Genomic DNA, 22,500 nt, shown 5'->3' with positions numbered 1-22,500 from the left:
TAGTAATGCTACAAGATAAATGTTTGAAAAACATTACAGTGTGCTAAATTTAAAGCAGTCACTTTCTGGAGCTCGAGAATAGAAAGGCACTCACCTGGCGGTTCCTGGCATTAGATTCTTGCTCAGTTAAATCACCAAGAGCAATGTCATCATCAGCCCCAGCAGAGTTTGTGGTGTCAGCCTGGATAATAAAGAAAGCTGTAAGTCATTATATAAAAAAAAAAAAAAAAAAAAAAAAAAAAAAACCATGCACATTAAGTAAGAGCTGTACAATTATTTCAACAAGTCTTGAATCAATTGGGTCAGACTAAAACACAGACACAAAGAAGTATCACCATGCATCATGAACTTGCTTCTTTAGAAATAATTGAAGAAAAATTATCTATTTTGATGTTTCATGAAAGATCTTGGTTACTTAAAGTATTTGATGATTTCATGGCTAGTTTATGAAATTGAAAATCAATGAAGAGAATCTTTTACCAAATAAACATTCCTCATCTCTTAAAAAATTACTAAATTCTAAAACTTTCAATTATGGTTAACTGATAAACTAGGAGAACAAGCCTTCAACTCTGCTATACTACAAGACCTGCAGCAATTAGTGCAGTATCCCATCTGACATGGAATCATATATTCCACAGTCACTAATCCTAAAATTCAAAAACCTTGCTCTCCTTTTGTCCAGACTACAGGGACAGCTCACAAACAGTACCTTATCTTCCAACTCCAAAAACTTGTGCCCTTTGTATTTCTGCTTAAAATTATGACAAACATATCCTTCAACTTGCCTGAAACTCCTTTATTTATAGGAAATATTAAAGTCTTAAAAGATTATCTTCTCATGATTCCTGTTACTTAATGAAAAAACATCTCCAACAATTCATCTTTCACTTATCCCCCCTCTAATTCAGATAGCTCGATTGCTGTCTCATCTACCTCTAAAGCTTAACTCTTCTCTCAGAACACTGGGTAATTCAAAGTTTGCTGCTTCTCCTCTACTCTCTGACAATTACATGCCCATTATTAAAATATCTCATAATGTTTTCTATGCCCTCTCTGATCATCATAAGGCTTGTGGACTTGGGAGGTCCTTCTATCTTTTTCCGTTACCGTATTAATATTATTTTCTTTGCTCACATCTTGCCTGGTTTAACTTTTCCAACTGTTTATCCACATCCACCTTAACTTTTTACTGGAAGTTTGTCTAAATTCAACCTGTTCCTCAGAAGGATGAGTGATTCGGTCACTTCAGCTGACCTATAACTCTGATTTCCTGTTTTTCTAAATTTTTTTGAATCTCTCCTCAATAAGGAGATTCTATTTCTCATCTTACACAAACCTCAGCCTCAGTTGAAGGTAAAGAAGTTAATACCAGAATTAATATGTAAAAGACTACAGAACAGATATAGCAACACAAGGGTAAGTTTTTAGCCATACTAAGTTAGAAACCTAAGATTACTTTTTTTTTTTTTTTTTTTTTTAAGAAATTAGCAATAATGTCTACATGAAAAATCATAAGTATTATTTTTGTGAACATCATCCAGACCCTACAGATAATTTCAAAGCACCCCTAACATGTCATCTTGGAAAACTTTTATATTGTTGATTCACCTTGCTTGAAGTGCTTGTCCCTCCACATGATCATTCAGTTATTCCTAAAGTTATATAATGCCATACAATTCCCTATTCATTAGCTGGCACATCAACAGGATACAACACACCCCACCTAACAATTATTAATGTGGAGTGCACTACACTGGTCTCAACATCTGGTGGTTTGGGAATGGGAAACCAATGAGGTAAAGGAAATAAATTCCAACCTATTTAACCAAGTGTATTTTGTCTTTGACCCCTGCTTTGAGAATTCTTAGGACAAATTTAATTTTAAAACATCCTGGAATGTTTGGTCATTAAGGAAATGTTAGGTGGCAGTCACAGAACTTTGTGTAGCAGTTTGGAGAAATTACAGTAAGGAAATCATTAATATAAAACATACTGATATATATATATATATATATATATATATATATATATATATATATATATATATATATATATATATATATATATATATATATGAGTAAAATTGCTTGGCCTATTCCATAAAACTTACCAAATCGTGAAGGTCAGCATTTTAAATAAAATGTAATGGAAAACATTGAATAACTTAAAAAGAATTAACATTGAATAACTGTTGAAAGAATTACTGAGACCTTATTTGATTACGAAATTCGATGCAATCAAAGCATTAATACCTCTAAATTACGTTTTGCGTGACACCGGCAAAGTGTAAATACCGTTACCAGGCACCGACCACCTCCTGAAACACCGACGGCGTGACAGTCCAGGTCAACATCACAACGTCAAATTTATATGACAGAGAAGTTCAATCACACCGCGGTATGAGCCGACATTAATACCTGGCCTTACAATTGATAACTCTGTTAACCACGCAGTAGCAGGTGGAGCAGCAGCAGCAGCAGCTCCAAACACACACCTCATTTCTGTGCGAATAAATAATTAGTACGAATCAAACTACGATGTAACGATCCTCACCATTATTATCTGCGCGCTGAGGAGTTCAGACAAAAGATTCACGGTCGGAGAAGCGCACAACAGAGGAAAAATATATTCTGGATCTGACGACGGCTGCCATCTTCCCTGGTTATCCGCTGCGTGGCGCCTGCACGGGACTGTGGCCTCTGCTGCCTCGCACACACGGCCAACTGTGCCCTGCCACGCTTTGTTTATGGACAGCACCTCAGTCCGATTGCGTGAAGGAATGTCTTCCTCTTCGTTAGTACAATATATATATATATATATATATATATATATATATATATATATATATATATATATATATATATATATATATATGATCAAGATCTCAAAAAAAAAAAAAAAAAAAAAATATATATATATATATATATATATATATATATATATATATATATATATATATATATATATATATATATATATATATATATATATATATATATATATATATATATATTTTTTTTTTTTTTTTTTTTTTTTTTTTTTTTTTTGAGATCTTGATCCTCTCAAAGATCTCGGAAAGGGATAACCGTAGGAGATTTACTGCCACGATTGCATTACATATAACGTTCGTTTCTGGATCTGAACTTGTTTACAGAGTCCACTTTCCCCCCTCCTAATTCGTATCCACTTAAATGTTCAGTTTGCCTTTATCCGTCCTCTGGGTACCTGTATCATCTTACGACGGTCAGGCGCCACATGATTTCAAGCGTGGCTTCGAATGGATAATCAGATTAAAAAATAACATATCTATTCCGTTATAATCATGATCTGCCTCCTCCTCTCCTATTTTTATGTAAATTGATGTCCTTTATATCCATAGCAACATAAATAATTTAGAACAAAAGTATTATTGTACTAAAACTATAATCTATTAAAAATTATGAATGGAAAACACTGTGAGGAGGAATATGAAATATATATTATACAGGGTTATTGCCATTGATAACTGCTTATTTTGATCCTCATTCTTGTTCACCTTAATGCTGGAAGAGTTAGCCATTATCTTCACGATCTTACTGTTGTCTATGATTTTTTTTTTCTATCATTCCCACTTGTAAAAACTGAAATTATGTAATCTCTCTCTCTCTCTCTCTCTCTCTCTCTCTCTCTCTCTCTCTCTCTCTCTCTCTCTCTCTCTCTCTCTCTCTCTGCGCCTTTTGTAAGGCTGAAATAACACTGGGGACCTTTTTTGTTGTGCAACTGTCGTAATATTAGAAAATTAAAACAGTGATTCTCAACTTACCCTTTGGGAGAAAAACATTACATGGCAGGGGATAAATATTTAATATACCTGATAACTGAAAATAAACCAATTAAATTTAATTTTGTAAAGAGAGAGAGAGAGAGAGAGAGAGAGAGAGAGAGAGAGAGAGAGAGAGAGAGAGAGAGAGAGAGAGTGTGTGTGTGTGTGTGTGTGTGTGTATGTGTGTGTGACCTTATTTTTCACTTTATGATGGCTATGAATTTTTTGTATGGAGGTAAGGCGGTAAATGGAGATATGCATCAAGCCTAGGGGGTTAATGATGGAGGAAAGATTGAGAATCCCTGCCTTAGAAGGTTACGACCCTTGTTGAATTTTGGTTTAAGTTTAAAGCTACCATGAGCAAGAAATTTAATTCTAGATAGGAGTTCAACCAAATAATGAACAACAAATTTATGTAATCATGACTGGGTTGAGATTAAGTTGGATCAATAATTAAATCCTTTTGTTCATGATAACCTTAAATTAACTTTAACAAAAAGCAAATAAGGATCGTAATCTTTTTGTTCCTTGTAATATAAAACTACTAAAGAGTTTGGATTGGAAGGCAAACTAAATAGATTTTTGAGATTCATGAAAAGGAAGATCCGTGATGCTGACTGAAATAAATTCCTTCTGATTCCACCCCGCGCATCTACCCCAAGTTCATAAAGCAAATTAAGAACATCAGAGCACAAGAAAATAAGGGAAGCTACAAAAAGCCATTACACATAATTATGTGGTCTTTTTGAAAAAGGAATATGTTCATACAAAACATATTGCAGAGTGATTGTTTCTTTAAAATAACATACAATTACATATTTCAGCAGCAGTATCAGGTGAGGACGATTTTAAAGTTGAATAAAACTGCATATTTGAAAAGAGAAAATTGGTCACGTACACAGCATCTTACATCACAGACATACCCAGTGCTGCTCCGCACCCTACAATTTCCTGACGAACTGAGGGCCACAGGAAGCATTTTCCCGAGGGAGGACGTGGGTGGGTGAGTGCTTCTCTATGTTGCCCAGACCACTGGTGCTCCACACGCCGCCAGCAATACACCACTCCCCGTCACCTAGCAGAAGTACGTAAGCACGGTAAAAATAAAGTTGCGAAAAAAAAAAAAAATCAAATAGTACAGTGCATTCGTTTCATTGTAGTTTTATACTCTACATGGATTATTAAATTTCAAGAGTTCATGCTGCATTGACTTTGGTTCCTTGGTTTTGGATTTGTGAAGATGTGTGTTGATGTCCGTTTGGTCTGCGTGTGGGTGACGGTGATGGCAGTCGTGTATGTAACAGCGGCTGTTGGGCCTCGTCGGCCGAACAATAACGACATCGACAGTGTTAATGACAGAAACGATTACTTAACCGAGGAATTGGGCTTGGCAACATTTGGTCCTGCTCTCCTGCAGGAGTTACACACCATCACCGATCTGGTTTTGAGTATTAACAAGCAAAGCAAGTATTTTTGATATTCGTACTCTCTCTCTCTCTCTCTCTCTCTCTCTCTCTCTCTCTCTCTCTCTCTCTCTCTCTCTCTCTCTCTCTCTCTCTCATACATGCAGTATATCTTATTGGTTTGAACTTACTTTAGAGTTACCAGTATTTCCCAATAATCTAAACGAGTAATAACCAACATATCTTTATTTTTATATGGAGTGCAGCAGCCAAGCCGCCGCACCTACCGGAGCTTCCACCTGTGGTCCAAGACTGTTCCTCACTGCGTCTGGCGGGGATAAGGGTAATTATAAGAAATGTTATGTTTTGTTTCAAATTTTGCTATAGAGGTGTTCCTGCGTGTAAGCTAATCTTCGTAATGTGTTCTTTCGACAGGGCAGCGGAGTGTACCACGTGTTCCCGTTCACTTTCAAAGTGTACTGCGACATGGTGAAACACGGGGGGGGTTGGACAGTCATACAACGCAGGTATGTACGCCTCTCTCTGTGGTACCAATGTGAATGGTTGTGTATATCATTCACAAGATTCAGGGTGTTTAGACAGTCACTACCTACACTGATAGGACCAGTAGAGCAAGGTGGGGACGGAACCGCCTCCCTGTGGAAGTGTGTGTGTGTGTGTGTATTTACCTAGTTGTGAAATACAGGACAAGAGCCACACTTGGCTCGTGCTGTCCCGTCTCCATATCGACTTTTATCCAAATTTTCTTTAAATTTATGGACTGTTTTGGTACACACAGTCTCATCATCAAGTTCATTTTACACTGCTATGCTCCTGTGAGGAAAGCTGTTTTCTTTATTTTTATTTTTTGTGTGTGTGTGTGTGTGTCTCTTCTGCAAACATTCCTTATCAATTTCCTTCCATGTCCTCTGATAAATTACCTCTCGTATCTGGTATCACAAGACCATCCCTATCCAACTTTTTCATCCTTTCCAATATTCTATATAGTGCTATCAAATCACCTATTTCCCTCCTTTTTTTCAGTGTAAAGCCCAATCTCGTCAATCTCTCTTCATAACTATACCTTCTTAGGCTTGTAGGGATTTTAGTTGCCGCTATCTGAATTCTTTCTAGCTTTCTGATATCATTTTTCAAACTTGGTGACCACACTAATGCTGCGTACTCCAGTCTTGGACGTATCATTGTTGTTATCATTTGTTATCTTCATCAGTGTAGGAGAAAGCCATCTTGATGTTTCTCAGCAGATTATGTTTCTCTAGTGATCTTGTTTACATGCTTCACAAACGGGATTTTATTAGAAATGGTTACTCCCAGATCTTTTTCTTCTGATATTATAGTAATTTTCTCATTTCCCAAGTAGTAGATGCCTTCTGTTCTTTTCGTACTTTTTCCAAATTTCACCACACTAAATTACTTGGCATTAAACTCCATGTGTGTGTGTGTGTGTGTGTGTGTGTGTGTGTGTGTGTGTGTGTGTGTGTAGTTTAATAAAAATTCTTTCAACATTTTAGGTGGAATGCTTAGTAATTTTAATAGTGAGAGAGCACTCATGATAGTACAATAGTTGCATAGTTGATTTTGGGAGTGGAAAATAACTGTTGTTTCCGAGTTACAAAAGCCTGTTATTACACTAAAATCAATTTGGATGTCCTTGTGCAGTTACATATTCAATTTATGTTCACTTAAATGTTTGTCTATACAACTTACATATAAGTATGATTAAAATGCTATACTTGTAGGATGAAGCTAAGCTTTTTTTTTTTTTTCAAAAGCGTGCGGGTTTTATCATAGTATGTTCGCGCAAAGTTTTTATTTACTCATTTACTTTATCTGATTTTATATGTTTATTTATTATTTAATTTTATTCTTTTTAGCAGATGTGTAAATACTTTAAATACTATCCAGCAGTCGCAGTCACCTTGGAATATGCAATGTAAATTATTAGTACGTGGCGGTCCTGTGGCTCATCACACACACACACACACACACACACACACACACACACACACACACACACACGATCACCTAACTAAATGTGATTGATTGCAGACAATCACAAAAAGTGCAGGAAAACTTCACAAGAGAATGGAGTTCCTACCGGGAAGGTTTCGGGGAGTTGAGGGGAGAAATGTGGCTGGGTCTGGAGGCCCTGCACCTGCTCACACACTCCGCCCACTACGAGCTGAGGGTGGACATGGTCGACTATGAGCTGGGACGCAAATACGCCCACTACCAGGTCAGTACTGCTAGGGTGGAATTACAGGTCCTCGAGTTTGTTCCGCTTCATTTGCTTGTTTGTCCTATTCCTCGAGGTCTGGCTCGGTTTAAAGCACCAGCCCTCTCTTGTGTGGCTGAAATTATAACATTTTATTTGTATAAATTAATATCAACGCTAAACTTGTAGGATTTATTTATAAATTATTAATTTCACTTAAACACCTAAATAACCCTACGCACTTTTCTTAAAAAAAAAAAAATAAATAAATAAAATAAATAAATAAATAAAAAATAAACTATGATATAGCGCGTGTCTCTTGTTCACAAAGTGGCAAAGGTCCTGTTAAAAAAAAATATGAAATATATGTGTCATTTATGGCTTGATATGATGGCTCATATGCATCCAAAACATTTATAGCTGCATTTGCTTTCCTTGTTCGATCCAAGAATAAGACACGGCACTTGACGTGAAAAAAAAGACATATTGCTTGATCGTAGATACCCCCTCGGCACTTACCAGAGATGTCCGCCGACAGGTTTTCCAAGTGGGTCCGGAGAAGGACGGTTACCGCTTATTGGTGGCCAACTACTCAGGTGACGCAGGCGACGCGCTCTCGCGCTACCACTCTGGGCGTCGCTTTTCAACCTTTGATCGTGACCAGGTGCGTCAGTCTTCTCTACAAGAGTGATCTTAGTTGTGATGGTCAGTCGCGGTAGCTTACCACGCAAATGAAAGCACAGGTCTCATTACGTTAGGTAACCAAAGGTCTTGTGTACAATATTTTTTTGTTAGAGCGACCGTCAGTTTGTATGACTATACGTTACGAAGTGTTTTCAATATAACGTTTCATTAATTTCACTTTACTGTCTGTGTCTGCAGGATATGACCCGAAATAAAAGTTGTGCCCAGGACAAGGAGGGAGGCTGGTGGTTCGACGCCTGCTACTCTGCACATCCCAACGGCCACTTCCCTGCCACGCTTGGGTCAGTACACCGTTCACTAATTTTCATTCCTGAAGAATATAACGATCAAGGTTCAAAAGTGGCCGAGGCGCGACATCATCCAGTGAGAGGCGTAACATTTCATACATCTATAGAAAGAAATAATTTATATGTAGGCACCGATATGCAACAAATGATCATGAAATGCCTTGAAGTAAATAACAGATTGCGTTGTTGACAGAAAATATGTAGTACATATACTAGTCTCAGGGCGAGGGAACATCCTTGAAAGAAATTAGCATACCAGACGCTCTCTGCCTCGTTAAGTGTGGTTCCTTACTGACAACTCGATGTCTGAATTTTTTATATCGTCATTTTTCAGCATGGCTTATCGACCATTCCGAAATTCAGCCTCACTGTTGTGAAAATACAAGATACACAGGTAAGGAGGTCTAACACTCAATAGTTACTGCAAAGTGTCGTGTCGTTCACTGGCAGCAAGTGCCGAGAGAGAGTGCCTGAAGACGGGAGAGGACGGTGTGGTATTTTGCAATCTTCCGCCAGTTTCATTTTCTTTCCTTATGCTCATGAATTCTGTAAAACATTTCAGAAGAAAATATTAATAATGAAAACAGTCGCTTTAAATGTATGCAGTGATAGAATTGGTTGTTCAAGTTCCCGGATGAGTTTACTAATACTCTCTCTCTCTCTCTCTCTCTCTCTCTCTCTCTCTCTCTCTCTCTCTCTCTCTCTCTCTCTCTCTCTCTCTCTCTCTCTCAATACCTGGATGAACATCCCTTTTTTTTTCAAGAATGATTCAAACTTTATTTCACAACTAGCAGATAAATACATCTGGTTCATTGTCTCTAAATCAGTTCTTTTTCAGTACAGGAACTTTCATTGCAAAATGGAAGCCTTGTTGGATGCATGTAAACATGCACAACAAAATTTACCAGGTAAGTGAGTTACATTTTACCTCACAGGCGGAGGGACAGTAAGAACATCCGTTGGTGGAAGTCTCGTGAACAGGTACTCGTCCTCACTTACATTGAAATGAAAATTCGCCGACGGGCCACACGTGACGCTACGGTGGTGAGGGACGAGGACGTTGCAGACTCGAACGGCGATCAGCATGACCAAGGCCTTGACCAAGACGATGACCAAGGCTTATATGCCGATAAAGAGAACGTAGATTACAAGTTTGATGACTACCTGGCACACAACAACCATTCTGGTCTAGAGGGCCGCTCGGACACTTTACCTTGGGAACTGCAAGTTGACTAGTTTTCTTACCATTTATTGTTGTTGTTGACTAGTTTTCTTACCATTTATTGTTTATTATTATTATTATTATTATTATTACTATTATTATTATTATTATTATTATTATTATTATGCATCAACTGATTATTTTGCAGCTTATGTTCTAATACTTTAATAAACCACAAATGAATTATTCGTATAAATCATATACTAATAATATGTGCAATAGATTCATACAACAATAATAACAGATGCAATAAATTTACACAGAGTTTGTGGATGGGATAATTATTTGGCAGAAGACGCTTTGCACTAGTTCTTAACTGATAAAGAAGCAATTAGATCTTTACAGAATAAAATGAAGAGAAAGAGATGACAGTCTATCTTGTTGAAAGTAGTTTCCCCACTTACCTAATCTGCAGTGTTACTAAAACATTCCAAAGAAACAGAATAGCTCAGCAGTTGTCAGAAATCACTGTCGTGGCATTAAGAAAATGACATTGTGTAATACAATACCAAAAGCTTCCTGGACTTCTATAGAATAAATACCACAGGCTTTGCTGTATGAACTAGCATCACTAGGTAGCGCGACACTTGTGTTTAATACTCCTTGGTATAAATCCATACTACTGATTATTCACTTCCCAGTGCCCACATACACACGTCTGAAATATACAATTTGAGTTATACAGAGAAAACATATAAAACAGATTTGGCGATTTGCTTCCGCATATTCCATGACCTCTAGTTGATATCCTCAGTCACCAGAGCAGTCGGCACTATGAACCTCAAATTTGAGATTCAAGAACAATACACAGTTCGCATTCATCTTTTGTCGAGTATTCCACACAAGTTAACTTATTATCCCCACGGTGTTGCTGAGGCAGCCATATTGATGTTCCTCAGTTTAAATTTTTCAGTCGGAAAATACAATCAGCCAGTCACTATATCCAGTAAGCCTGACTGGAGTATGTTTGTTACCTTAGTGTCTGTCTATCTTTCCGAGATCAACTTGACTGGATGCTGGTTGGAGAGGCCCTGCTAGGTAAGATGGTCAGGTAAGATAACCAGACTGAAACATTTTCCATCTGAAGTTGTTCATGGCTTCCACAAAAACACATGCATTTTTGTTTCTTGCCACGAAAAAAAAAAAGTAGTATATAGTCGGCGTCTACTGAAAAGTGGCTCATGTGCGGCGAGCCTAAATGTACATTTTTTAAGAAGAAAACTAATCATCGTCTTTTATAATATAATTACGCTGTTTGCTAGAGTATGTGGTCAGAGTTTAATTAGAATGTGAGTATTACCTTGATTACCGAATAAAATGTATGTGATATCGCAAAGCGAGACAGTCCCAACTAAGCTTCCTTGATCCCAACTTACCAGTACAGAATACGAGACGGTCTACACTTCACGACGTGCCCTCGGCGGGCTGAAAGGAGGATGTACTGCGCCACAGTTTAAAATACCTTATTTATACAACAATCCACCACAAGACATCTTCATAAGTGGAAATGTGGCGCGTAATTCATTCCATCAGCAGAGGTAAGATGTGTTGACAATGTTCACAAGCTTTAAAATGAATGTCTTCTCCCGAGGCCAGCGTGTAGACTTGTTTTCAGGAGTGGCAGGCTACCCCGAAGGCAGAACACTCAACACCTCACCCTGTTTTGAGAAGTCGTTTCGTGGAATTTAGTGTTATATAACATTCCGAAGCTTTTAGGAAACATGAGGTGAATCTCTCAATGGGGCCTTGAAAGACACACTTTTATTTATTTATTTATATATTTATTTATTTTTTTTTTGGGGGCCCTCTTACTATACCATGCTATTAAGCCTGAACACAAAAATGTCACTAGGTCAAACAGTAGGACAAGTATCAATGATAGGTGGTAGTGTGTGTGTGTGTGTGTGTGTGTGTGTGTGTGTGTGTGTGTGTGTGTGTGTGTGTGTGTGTGTGTGTGTGTGTGCACACTTCTATGAAACCAGAAATGATCTGTGCCACACCATAAGCAGTAAACAGGGTAATATATAGAATATAAAAGACATTCACTTATGTCTTGAAAAGCAGCTCTTTATGGGGCTCTTGTGTCGATGTGTAGTCCCTGGCTGGCTGGGCCACGTCTGGCTGGTGCCCTTTATGGTGGATGAATGTATTAATAGAAAATGTGCCACATAATTTTTGGGGGATAAAACTGGAATTATGATAAATATTCTAAGATGTGACTCAACATACAATTGGTTTTCTCAAACTTTACTCAAAATTAGGAGCACTCCCAGTCTTAAGCATTCCAGATCATTAACCTGAATCACTAATGGTGATGTATACTACCATTAGTCAAATACAAGTATGTTTGATGTTAATGACTTGGTGTTTTATGACATTCTGTAGATATGTATTGTAAATATATTTATTTATTTATTTATTTATTTATATATAATCAAGAAACTTGATACAAGAATACGTTGCAGGCTTACGGAATGTTCGTCCCAGTCAGTGCTGCCCCCAAGACTGCTCTGAGGAAGGCCCCTGCAGACATCACAACCACCACTACCATTACAATGAAGCTTCAAAAGCAAAAGCAGCAACAATCAGAAATTATTCTGCTGCTTCATGCAGAATTTTCTTAACAGTAAAAAAATATGACAACTGTCTGAGAGTTGTTGAGGGACTCCACACAGGATCATGTGACAATGGGAGTCCAGGTACTGAAAGCAAAAGCAGTGCAAGCTATCACCCAAGATGTCCTCCATGGCACTGGGAAATTCTTCAAGAAAATAATGAACTTGAGGAATATTGCTCAGAAAAAGAACAAAATAAAGAAAAAGAAAGCAGAAGAGACTCTGAAAAGACATGTCACTTTGAAGAATGGAAAGAAGTCTTGCAGTCATCTCCCACCCTTCATGCATTAGGATGGGTATGTATTAAGTGAAATGGCTATGCTATTATTTGCATGCCAATATAATGAATCCTTACTTATTTGCATGGAGATAGATCACATTCCAGCACATGCAAAAAATGCCAACAGTTGCAGTACTCCCCCAATAATATTAGAGGAGAGGAAGAGATAGATAGAGAGATAGGGGCTTTGGTTTACTGCTTTTCTGTTCACTTACATGTAGTTTATTAAATAAATCAGAAGGTAGCATTGTTATAGACCAAAAGGCCTTCTAGAATCAGTTTTTCGTGCAATTCTCATTCTCTCTCTCTCTCTCTCTCTCTCTCTCTCTCTCTCTCTCTCTCTCTCTCTCTCTCTCTCTCTCTCTCTCTCTCTCTCTCTCTCTCTCTCTCTCTCTCTCTCTCTCTCTCTAACACCTCTAACACTAGCTAACTTCCCATTTAATATTTGGTCATTTTTGTGTGGTACTCATAGCATTCATTCCACTTTTTATGCATCCTTCCTGTCATCACACAAAAGGGGCCCAAACCATCTAAATCTTTATCTTATCCTATGTGAAAAATATTGCCTCTTTTCTGCTGAGCTTCAGCTGTGCATAAGAATGAAAATGATTTCTCACTGTAATTCATAATTTGACTTCATATTCTCATCAAAATTCAGTATATCAGCTATCATAGCTCATGTGAAACAGATAAAAAAACAAGCATTCCAAGGACCTGAATTCACAAAGTATTTTAACCCAATTCTATTTACTTATGATCATCTCTGAAAATATGGCTGATATATAGTCTCAACTATAGACTTGCATAATATGAACCACTGAAACAATATAAAGAAGGATATATTGTCAACACCTTACCCTGCCTTGCCTATTCCTCTCCCCCATCCACCCACATGCATATGCAGCATCCCTCTAGACCACTAGTCATGAAGATGATATTTTACTAAGCTGATTTTCAGTCTTGAGGACTACTTGTCAAGCCTTACACCATTTGCTAGTTTGTTCATAATAACCAGCTGTGATCATAGAAGACAAGACTTTCTGTTGAGGCACTTTGATATTACTCATAACATCATGAAAGTGATATTTACATTGATTTTTTCAGCTAGAAAACTGTAGCTGACTATATCAGATCCAAAGACTAATAGCAATCTGATAGTTTATGATGATCATTGGGCAGATCAAGGCTTTTTTGTCAAACATTCATGAGATTATTAACTGTCATGAAGATGATGGTTCTAGTTATCTAATGGTGGCAAGACACAAGTCAAGCTTGAAGTCATATTTGCTTTTTTTGGAGCCATAAAATAACTAGAATGTGCCATGGTAATGACATGTGTTGTTATGGAGGCTGGACAAGCATTGTGAAGTAGTGTTCCACATTTCCATAGTTGGCAATAACATCAGTTTTGTCCAACTAATATATGCTTGATGTGTAAAGTAAAAGTTTTCGAATACAGCTCATAAAGTAAATATTTTGCAAATTATGCAATCATAACTGTATTTTCTGTATGTAGTGTCAAGACAGTCAGGGCTGACTAAGAATCACTCGAACCTTGGTGACGGCTTATGACATGACTGGTAATGTGTCAGTAAAGCAATCTGCCATGACACTCCTGACATGGGTTTAATCCTGGATGAGGATACCTCTGATGGTGAATGTATCCTGCCTTCTGACTGATTTTTCAGTGCTTCTAAGAAGCTCCAAAGTGAGGCATCTCATGTATTCACATGCTAATTATAAATATATTTGCTTTACAGGGTTCAGCTGCTGCCCTCACCTGGTCTTTGTATCATGACTGGAATGAGCATCATCCTTGTCCATACCGAAAAAAGAATGAACAACAGCAAGCATCTCTTTGGGACAGTGGAAAGCTTAATTCAGTTTCCAAGGATATTAAAAATGAAGATAAAAACATTGAAGAGGCCGAGAATTACCACAAACCCTTCAAAGATATTTTTGTTTTTGAAAGTAACATTAAAGTTTCTTCAGAATTTAATGCTGAAGATTACTGCAAAGAGTATTCAGGAGAGAGATATAAAGTTCCAAACTTAAAATATAATTTTAAAAGTACAAATACTCATAAACTGAATATGATGCCACATGAATGCTCAGCTCAGGAAACAGTTATACCCATATATTCCTTACAACAAAAGTTTCTTGATATGGCTAGAAAGGTTTTCAAGAATCAAGGAAATAATTATGTAAAAGAAAAACACAAGGTGGAAGAAATTTATACAGGTGAGAAATTTCATGACACAATTAAGTCACCATTTTCCCTTGAAGACAAATGGTTTAATGCACCAGAGAAGTCAGATTCAGGATGCATATCTGATTCAGATCAAACCTTGCAGTCACAAACCTGTGGTGCTCAGCCAGAAATCCTGCAGAATCATTACAACCAGAATGTGAAAAATAATACCAAGCTAGTCTCAGATATTTGCCCAGAAAGACTTGTAACTGAAACTTCTGAGACTGTGCTGTCAACTGAAGAGAAGGATGTGAGTGAATACTATCAGTCTACAGCACAGAATGAGCCTGTTAACAACTTTGATGATGAAATAAAGATGCTCCAAGACAGGTTGCTTAAGGTGAGTCAATTTTATTCCTAGAAATCTTTTACTAATAGTGATATGCAATGGAAAATAATTTTACACTTTTTTGAAAAAAAAAAAAAAAAAAAAAAATGCAAAATATTTGAAGTACCATTTACTAGTTATTTTTGGGGACAGATTGTGAAAGCACACCATGATGAACAACTGTCAGATATGCTGAAGAATGAAAATACCTTACTTAACACCAAGCCTGAGGAGATGATTATCTATTTCCAAGCTGGGGTGTTACTGGGTGATTCCACATCAGCCTTCAACTTGGCCCTCTGTTATCACATGGGATACGGCACCACACAGGATTTGGAAAAAGTTAGTAAAATTATTGAGCTTACTCCATTGCAACTAATATCTTCCCAAAATCTAAATTCTCTGATAAATAGTCCATAATTATATACATCTGCATATATACTAGGCAAAAATCCTGCTTAATTAAAGGTGGCCAGACAAGCCATTTAAAGAATTATATTCCAGAGGAAAGAATCCCCAGGGAAGCAGCAGTATCCTGTCTGTGGACTGTGCAGCTCTTTGCTTGTGTAAAACTTTTTGCAACCCACTAAGATATAATATACTGCTCATTAATCCCTGCGCAAGTTACCTCTTCTCAGAGGGATACACTTGCAGTGTCTGTTTTATACATATGTTTAATAATTTATTTCAGCATTCAATATATATATATATATATATATATATATATATATATATATATATATATATATATATATATATATATATATATATATATATATATATATATATATATATTAGAGAACAAATGTGCTGTGGTGTTAGACTTAAGAAAAGCAGAATGATGGGGACACATGAGAAGTATGAGACTAGGATGATGATAGAGAGGATAAAATAATGATAGGCAGTCTATCTTGTCTTCATCTTACCTCACATAACCAGATACTATGTATACACTGGGCTGGAATAAAGAAGATAGCCAAAAGATGAGATGAGAGGGAGAGTGGAGCATATTTTTATCTCTTCATATGCATATTGAATAAGATTGGGCTGAGGAGGAGGATTCTGTTGTATAGGATTTAGTACCATTCTGTTTTATTGATAGACTTGAGAGCATTTTTTTATGTATGATTTCTAATTTTGTGACTTGCTTTATAAGTCACAGCTCTGAAAAGGAAATTTTTTGCATGCAAGAATAGTAAGGATAAACTATTCCTTGGATTTACAGATAATATGAATGCTATGTGAAATGACACCCTAAAGGATATAAAATATAAGGATAAGTATGACAAATGAGCCTTCTGGTATGGCAGGGAGGAAATGAGTAACTGCCATAACTGTGAATGAAATGCAAGAGTTTGTCAAAAGGTAAAATTTGTTGAAGTTTACAGGGATGTATTTTAGGGAGTATCAATTGCATTGAACATGAAATGTCCCAATAGAAGGAGAATAGTATAAGAACAAGTACCAAACTGATCTGCATTGCATTATATTTTAATATGTATTGATGTTTATAACTCAAGTTCCCTAAATACTGATGCTTGTTTTCTGTTAATGTACATGTGCACTAAAAAATATGTAGGGGAAAGTTGCAAGGCTTTCTGCATAATATCACTTAGATTAATAAAATGTAGCTTACTTTTACAGTCTCTGAAATAAAAACAGTGGACTTGGTTAAAGAGGTCACAATATTAGCATGCAAGATGACAAGGAGCACATGGTGCTGATCACCTCATTTTGAGCAAAAGAGCATTGTGTTTAGTATGTCTGTCTGCTCCTCAGGCACGTAAATTATATGAAGTAGCTTCTGCAGCAGGACATGGATGGGCCACCTACAATCTAGCAGTGATGCTGAATCAGGGTCTTGGGGGTCCTTTTCTCCCTCAAAAAGCTTGCAATTTGCTCTTGCAAGCTGCAAAGATGGGTGTCAAAGAGGCTGAGGAAGCTCTTTCGGCAGTGGAAGAAGAGGAAGACCCTCAGCAGTCAGTTTCTCAAGAAGGTATTTACTGTATTTTAGATATTAAAGATGTGCTCATTTTGAAAAATTTTCACTTATTTTCACATGATAAGTATTAATTACAATTATTTACACAACAGTACAAAATAGAGAGCTTTTAATAATGATCAATGGAAAGTTAGTATAGAGTTGAGATATTTTAATCTATTATAGATCCAATATGAGGAGCTGTAAAATGCAAGATTTTCACTAATGTCAGTCATTGTTAATAGGCAAAACAGGAGATAATAAAGTATTTTATCATACAGAATGTACCTTTGTATAACTAAGGTTCCCTTTTCAAGTTCTTCTTTTCTCTATATATTTTTATGGCTTGTGTTGTAGAGATCAAAATCTGGATCTTATTAATCTTTTGCAGGAGATGAGCCCAGTCTGCGGCAGTGTTACTCGGAGCCTTGCCTGCTCTCAGCCCTTAATAAGGAGTGGCCTCTTTCATACTCGACAGGTGACCTACACTCCCTGCTGGATGAAGATGACTGGACTGCTGGTGACACTTCCACTATTGCAAATGTTTTTCAAATAACCCAGCAATGTCATGTTTGAGGTTTATTATATATCATAATTACTTAATAATTCATAGGTATTTGATACCATTTGTTAATCTGAGACTGGGAATTAAAATATACATTCCCACCTCCTGCCTATCATGAAATTGTATTAAATGGAAAATGACAGAAGGCCAAGAAAGCCTTCCCAGGAACTGTTTACTCTTCATGAAATAATATCTTTCTTTTTATCTTTTATCTGCATATTCATGATGCATACAGTGCACATAAAAAGTGATGGCACAAGATCTAGCAAAAAAAAAGAGAAAATTAAAATAAGTAACCTTAAACAAAAATGTTACAAGACAGTAAATTTTGTTTTGTTATACCATAACACTTCTCCATTGCTGAATCTTTAGTGTACATTTGCTGAACAATGCCTCTGAAAAATGAGTCATGGTAACCCATGGTTTAGGCACTACATGATAGAAGAAGGGTATTTGGAAAGGATTCTAGTAATTTTTGTCAGTTTAATTCTGGAAATTATCTTGAATAGTTTGGTTCATAGGAGGATGGAAAAGCAGAGTGCCTGGAATTGTGTCTCATAAGAGGAAGCTCATTTAAGCATGTAAAATCATAACACTTTTATTCTCAAAATATCAGTCTATTTTTGTATGTTCTTTAATGTCAGAGTTGCTGTACATAATAATGCCAAGTATTTGCAGTTTGTCCTGCATTTATTATATACCCAACATTTTACCCCTTCTTGCTCTTCTCAGATATCCTAATTTCTTTCATCTTTCAACTCTTAAGATGCCATATATATATATATATATATATATATATATATATATATATATATATATATATATATATATATATATATATATATATATATATATATATATATATTAAGACAAGTTGTATTATAATAAGAACATATAATATATGTGTACTATGTATGTCCAGTGGCATTGTACATGAGTACTGAAATTTTCAAAGGAAAGATGTAATAGGTGTGCACTCATCAAAGCATATCTAAATTATAAATTTCATTTTTATTCTAGTCATGTTTATAGCGGTGTTAGGCAATGAGTGATAGATGCTGTGTCCTTAGAGGATGAAACAAAATAAGACAAGAAATACTCACATATTCTTCTCAAGATTAACAGTAATTATAATGTTATCATTATGTATTGATTAAAGTGTCTTCCAAAAGTAGATCACCCTGTAGGAAAAACAAAAATTTTGAAATTTTCACTTAAGATCAATTAAACTGTTGAAATCCATATGGTGCCCAGCAGTATGGTTTATCTTCAAAGCAAATGAACTGTGTTGTAGTACTACTTAGTTTGCTGCAGACAAGAAGAAAAAGAAGAAAAAAATTACTAGTAACCTTCACTCAGAGCAGCAAGCCATTAGTAATTTACAAATCAGAAGTTATACAGTACCTATTGACATACCATGTTTGTTATTACAAACAAGGTATACTGATAGATATACAAGTAGATATACAAGTAAAAAGTAAGATATTGTTATGTATGGAAATTTTGATTGTATGGGAATAGTAATGGATGTCCTGTGATGGGTGAAATAGTATGATAAAATTTCTAATATGCTAAGATCTTAGGTACTTGAAAGTCTGAAGAACTGAAGTTACTAAGAATTGTACTTTATATATATATATATATATATATATATATATATATATATATATATATATATATATATATATATATATATATATATATATATATTTATAAATACATAAATACAGGGTTTACGATATCCTTGACCTACAGCATTTCATGGTTACATCGCCATCTCCCATAAATTTACAAATACGTCATCACGCAGTACTGTTTGAGGATGACAGCTTTGTTTACATTCACTGGTTGTATGCCATATTGGATTGTGCTACTTTCACTTTCTTTAATTTTTATTGTCTTTTTGGGAACTTTTTACCCTTCATTATTGCTCCCAGGCTTGAGTCAGACTCTTCTGATGGCAGTGCTTTGAAGAAAAGGAAAGCCATCTCCATGGAAGTTAAATTAGATATAATAAAATGCTCGGAAAAGGGCGAAACATCAACAAACATCAACAAACAGTTGTTTGGCCTAAGTAGCACAACTGTCTTGACAATCATCAGTGATAAAAAGCTGGAACATGTGAATGGATCTGCTCCTATGAAATCGTCTGTGATTACAAAACATTATAGTGGTCTCATTGATGAGATATGAAAATTATTAGTGCTTTGGCTGAAAGACCAGCATCAACAGCATATCTCAGTAAGCTTTATGTTGATTCAGGAGAAGGCTAAAAGAGTGTTTGAGACCATTTGAGAGCGTAGATGAGTGACATAGGTTTTTATGAGTTCTGACACGGTGAAAATTGCATTACGTCGTGCTGTAGTAACAGAACTATGGCATAAGTCGAGGATCCCTTGTATATACTAGCAAAATTACCCAGGTGAAATTTGGCTCTCCATAGCATGATTTATCACCCTAAGTCAGTTGTTTGTTTGGCAAAGCTATTAACCAAAGTTTACTTTATAATGAACCTAAAATATACATCCATTTACTGCTGTACATGTCCTCTGTTGGTAGCCATTAAGAACTATTTAATGCTGTACATGTCCTCTGTTGGTAGCCATTAAGAATGTTTCCCCTGACTGAATTTTTGAGGACATACAATTTATCGATTTCTTTTGGAACCTGTTATCTCAGCATTTTCAAGAACAACAAAAGTGAATATTTTCCCCTCTGATTGGACTTAATTAAACAAAAATCCAAGCTAACAATGAATGCTTGGTGCCACCATCAAAATTGGGTTATGGTTTACCTGGCACCACCATCAAGAATTGGATAATGGTGACAGATTTGCTTGAATAATCTAACCATTTTGCGTTGGAAGTAGTTAAGACATAGCTTATGTCACTCCTAGATCAAGGGGACCCCCTACCAAATTTCATCACAATGGTTTTCCCATGAAAAGCAGACACACCCACTCGTAGACAGACAGACAGTGTGTTTTATTATATATATATATATATATATATATATATATATATATATATATATATATATATATATATATATATATATATATACATATGCCAAGATTGATCAATAAAAAGACAAAAATGGTATTGGAGGATTTTCATTATGCCATACCTATTTCATAGCACTTAAAATATTCGGTTCCTTTCTTTACTAAATCCATCCTTGTAACCAACCAACATACAGCAACACTAGCAAAGGCAAGAGGATAATGCAAGCAGTTCTCGAGGTCATGTTAGATGCACAGAAAGATGAAAAAGAGTATGTGGTATGAATAGTAATGACAGAAAAAAATGTAAAAAAGAATAAATAAATGGATAACAGGAACAGGTTCTAGCAGACAGTAATAATGCAGTGGGTAGCAAGAGGTTGGAAAAGAAACAGAACATATATTTTACAACTGAATGTTAAATAACTGAAGAGGATTTTTCTATATTTACGTATGCCTTATGATACCTTCTGATACAATACATTAAGAATTCCTGAAATTTCATTATTGTTCAGTATAGTTTTTCTGCCATTCCACACTGAATGGTAATGAGTTTGGTCTAAAAGTTGGCATCAGTGTTGCAAAGATACCACACACAGATTAACATCACACATTCAGTAACATGTATTAAAACTGAAATATGGTTAGAATCTATGCACAACTAAGAAATCAAAAGAATATTTTGCATATGTACAATAGTCCTTTAAGTAAAGAACATATCCCTATAATCAGATAAAAAAAACTATATTGAAAAATTTGTCTTTCTTAAGATCCAGAACTGTAAAAAAAATAGAAAATAATCTGTAATTAAAATTTTTCCTTCAAAATTACAGAATGAAATGAACCATGAAATGTAGAAGAATATTTTACATGTCTACAGTGGTTCCTCTTTAAGTAAGGAACATAACTCTATTATCAGATAGAAATTTTGAAACAAAATTTTTCCTTTCTTTCTTTCTTTTCTTTCTTTTCTTTTTTTTTTTTTACACAAAAAAATATTGTTAAAAATTCAAATTAATAGAGAGAAAAAAAAAAAAAATAGCAATTGAAAATTTCCTTCTAAGATTACACATGATTAAATCATGAAAAGTAGAAGAATATTCATAAAAAAAAACATATGTATATATATCAATTGAAGTGCGTTTTTTTTTTTTTTTAGTGTTCTAATTTTGTTTAAAAATGTGATTATTATCTATGCAGCGCTATTACACCACTGTACACATGTATGGTGGTTTTTCTTTAAGTAAGGAACATATCCTTATAATCAGATATAAAAAATAAAAAATAATAAAAAAATAAAAAATAAAAAAAATAAAATTCTAATAAAAACTTTTCCTTCAAAGTTACAGAATGTTTAATTATGATATGTAGAAGAAGAATATTGATATACAAAATATATATATCAATTGATAGTTTTTTTTTTCTTTCTTTTTTTTTTTTTTTTTTTTTTACAGTAATTTTCTGTTAAAAATATGATTTGGTTATTATCTATGCACCACTTATAAAAAACTCAAAATAATATTTTGCATGTCTAAAATGGTTCTTCTTTAGTAAGGAACATATCCGCATAATCGGACAGAAATTTAGAAATTGAAAAGTTTAATTCTTTAAGTATATATAAAAAATTCAATTTTTTTTGCAATCACAGATTTTCCTCTAAAATTACACATGATTAAATCATGGAAAGTTGAAGAATATTGATATAAAACTACATGTCAACTGACATGTTTTTTTTTTTTTTTTTTTTTTTCAGTGTCCTAATTTTGTTTAAAAGTGAAATATGGTTATTATCTACACACAACTCTTAAGAACTCAAAAGAA

At 35.3% G+C, this 22,500-nt stretch overlaps 3 protein-coding genes across 7 annotated transcripts in view; 2 read left to right on the top strand and 1 right to left on the bottom strand.

The window, feature by feature from the left end:
- LOC135101464 (F-box only protein 9-like) overlaps window positions 1-7,458 on the bottom strand; it is a 51,618-nt gene extending 44,160 nt beyond the window's left edge. The window contains exons 1-4 of one of the 3 annotated variants that reach the window (XM_064005443.1): window positions 7,328-7,458; window positions 4,729-4,880; window positions 2,557-2,792; window positions 95-181 (exon numbers count right to left, since the gene is read on the bottom strand). In XM_064005443.1, the coding sequence (XP_063861513.1) occupies window positions 95-181; window positions 2,557-2,559 (90 nt within the window). In that variant the 5' untranslated portion in view covers window positions 2,560-2,792; window positions 4,729-4,880; window positions 7,328-7,458. Of the gene's footprint in view, window positions 1-94; window positions 182-2,556; window positions 2,793-4,728; window positions 4,881-7,327 lie in introns of those variants that run through there. The other 2 variants (XM_064005444.1, XM_064005445.1) reach the window with 2 other exon arrangements.
- On the top strand, window positions 4,738-10,010 carry LOC135101465 (fibrinogen C domain-containing protein 1-like). 3 transcript variants are annotated; one of them, XM_064005448.1, is made up of 9 exons: window positions 4,738-4,889; window positions 5,046-5,268; window positions 5,475-5,551; window positions 5,644-5,735; window positions 7,279-7,465; window positions 7,983-8,108; window positions 8,327-8,430; window positions 8,771-8,830; window positions 9,372-9,507. In XM_064005448.1, the coding sequence occupies exons 2-8, from the start codon at window positions 5,046-5,048 to the stop codon at window positions 8,811-8,813; spliced, it is 852 nt and encodes a 283-aa protein (XP_063861518.1). In that variant the 5' UTR covers window positions 4,738-4,889; the 3' UTR covers window positions 8,814-8,830; window positions 9,372-9,507. The 3 variants fall into 3 exon arrangements, with proteins under 3 accessions (XP_063861518.1, XP_063861516.1, XP_063861517.1); XM_064005446.1 differs by lacking the exon at window positions 8,771-8,830 and having other exon boundaries at window positions 9,372-10,010; XM_064005447.1 differs by lacking the exons at window positions 7,983-8,108; window positions 8,771-8,830 and having other exon boundaries at window positions 9,372-10,010.
- Window positions 10,011-10,150: 140 nt separating this feature from the next.
- On the top strand, window positions 10,151-20,398 carry LOC135101463 (uncharacterized). The gene is made up of 6 exons (XM_064005442.1): window positions 10,151-11,196; window positions 12,124-12,569; window positions 14,314-15,144; window positions 15,286-15,474; window positions 16,912-17,128; window positions 17,505-20,398. The coding sequence occupies exons 1-6, from the start codon at window positions 11,166-11,168 to the stop codon at window positions 17,687-17,689; spliced, it is 1,899 nt and encodes a 632-aa protein (XP_063861512.1). The 5' UTR covers window positions 10,151-11,165; the 3' UTR covers window positions 17,690-20,398.
- The last annotated feature ends 2,102 nt before the right edge of the window (window positions 20,399-22,500 follow it).

This window comes from Scylla paramamosain, chromosome 6, assembly GCF_035594125.1.
Source record: "Scylla paramamosain isolate STU-SP2022 chromosome 6, ASM3559412v1, whole genome shotgun sequence".
Lineage (NCBI taxonomy): Eukaryota > Metazoa > Arthropoda > Malacostraca > Decapoda > Portunidae > Scylla > Scylla paramamosain.
This window is presented reverse-complemented; position numbering and strand designations above follow the sequence as displayed.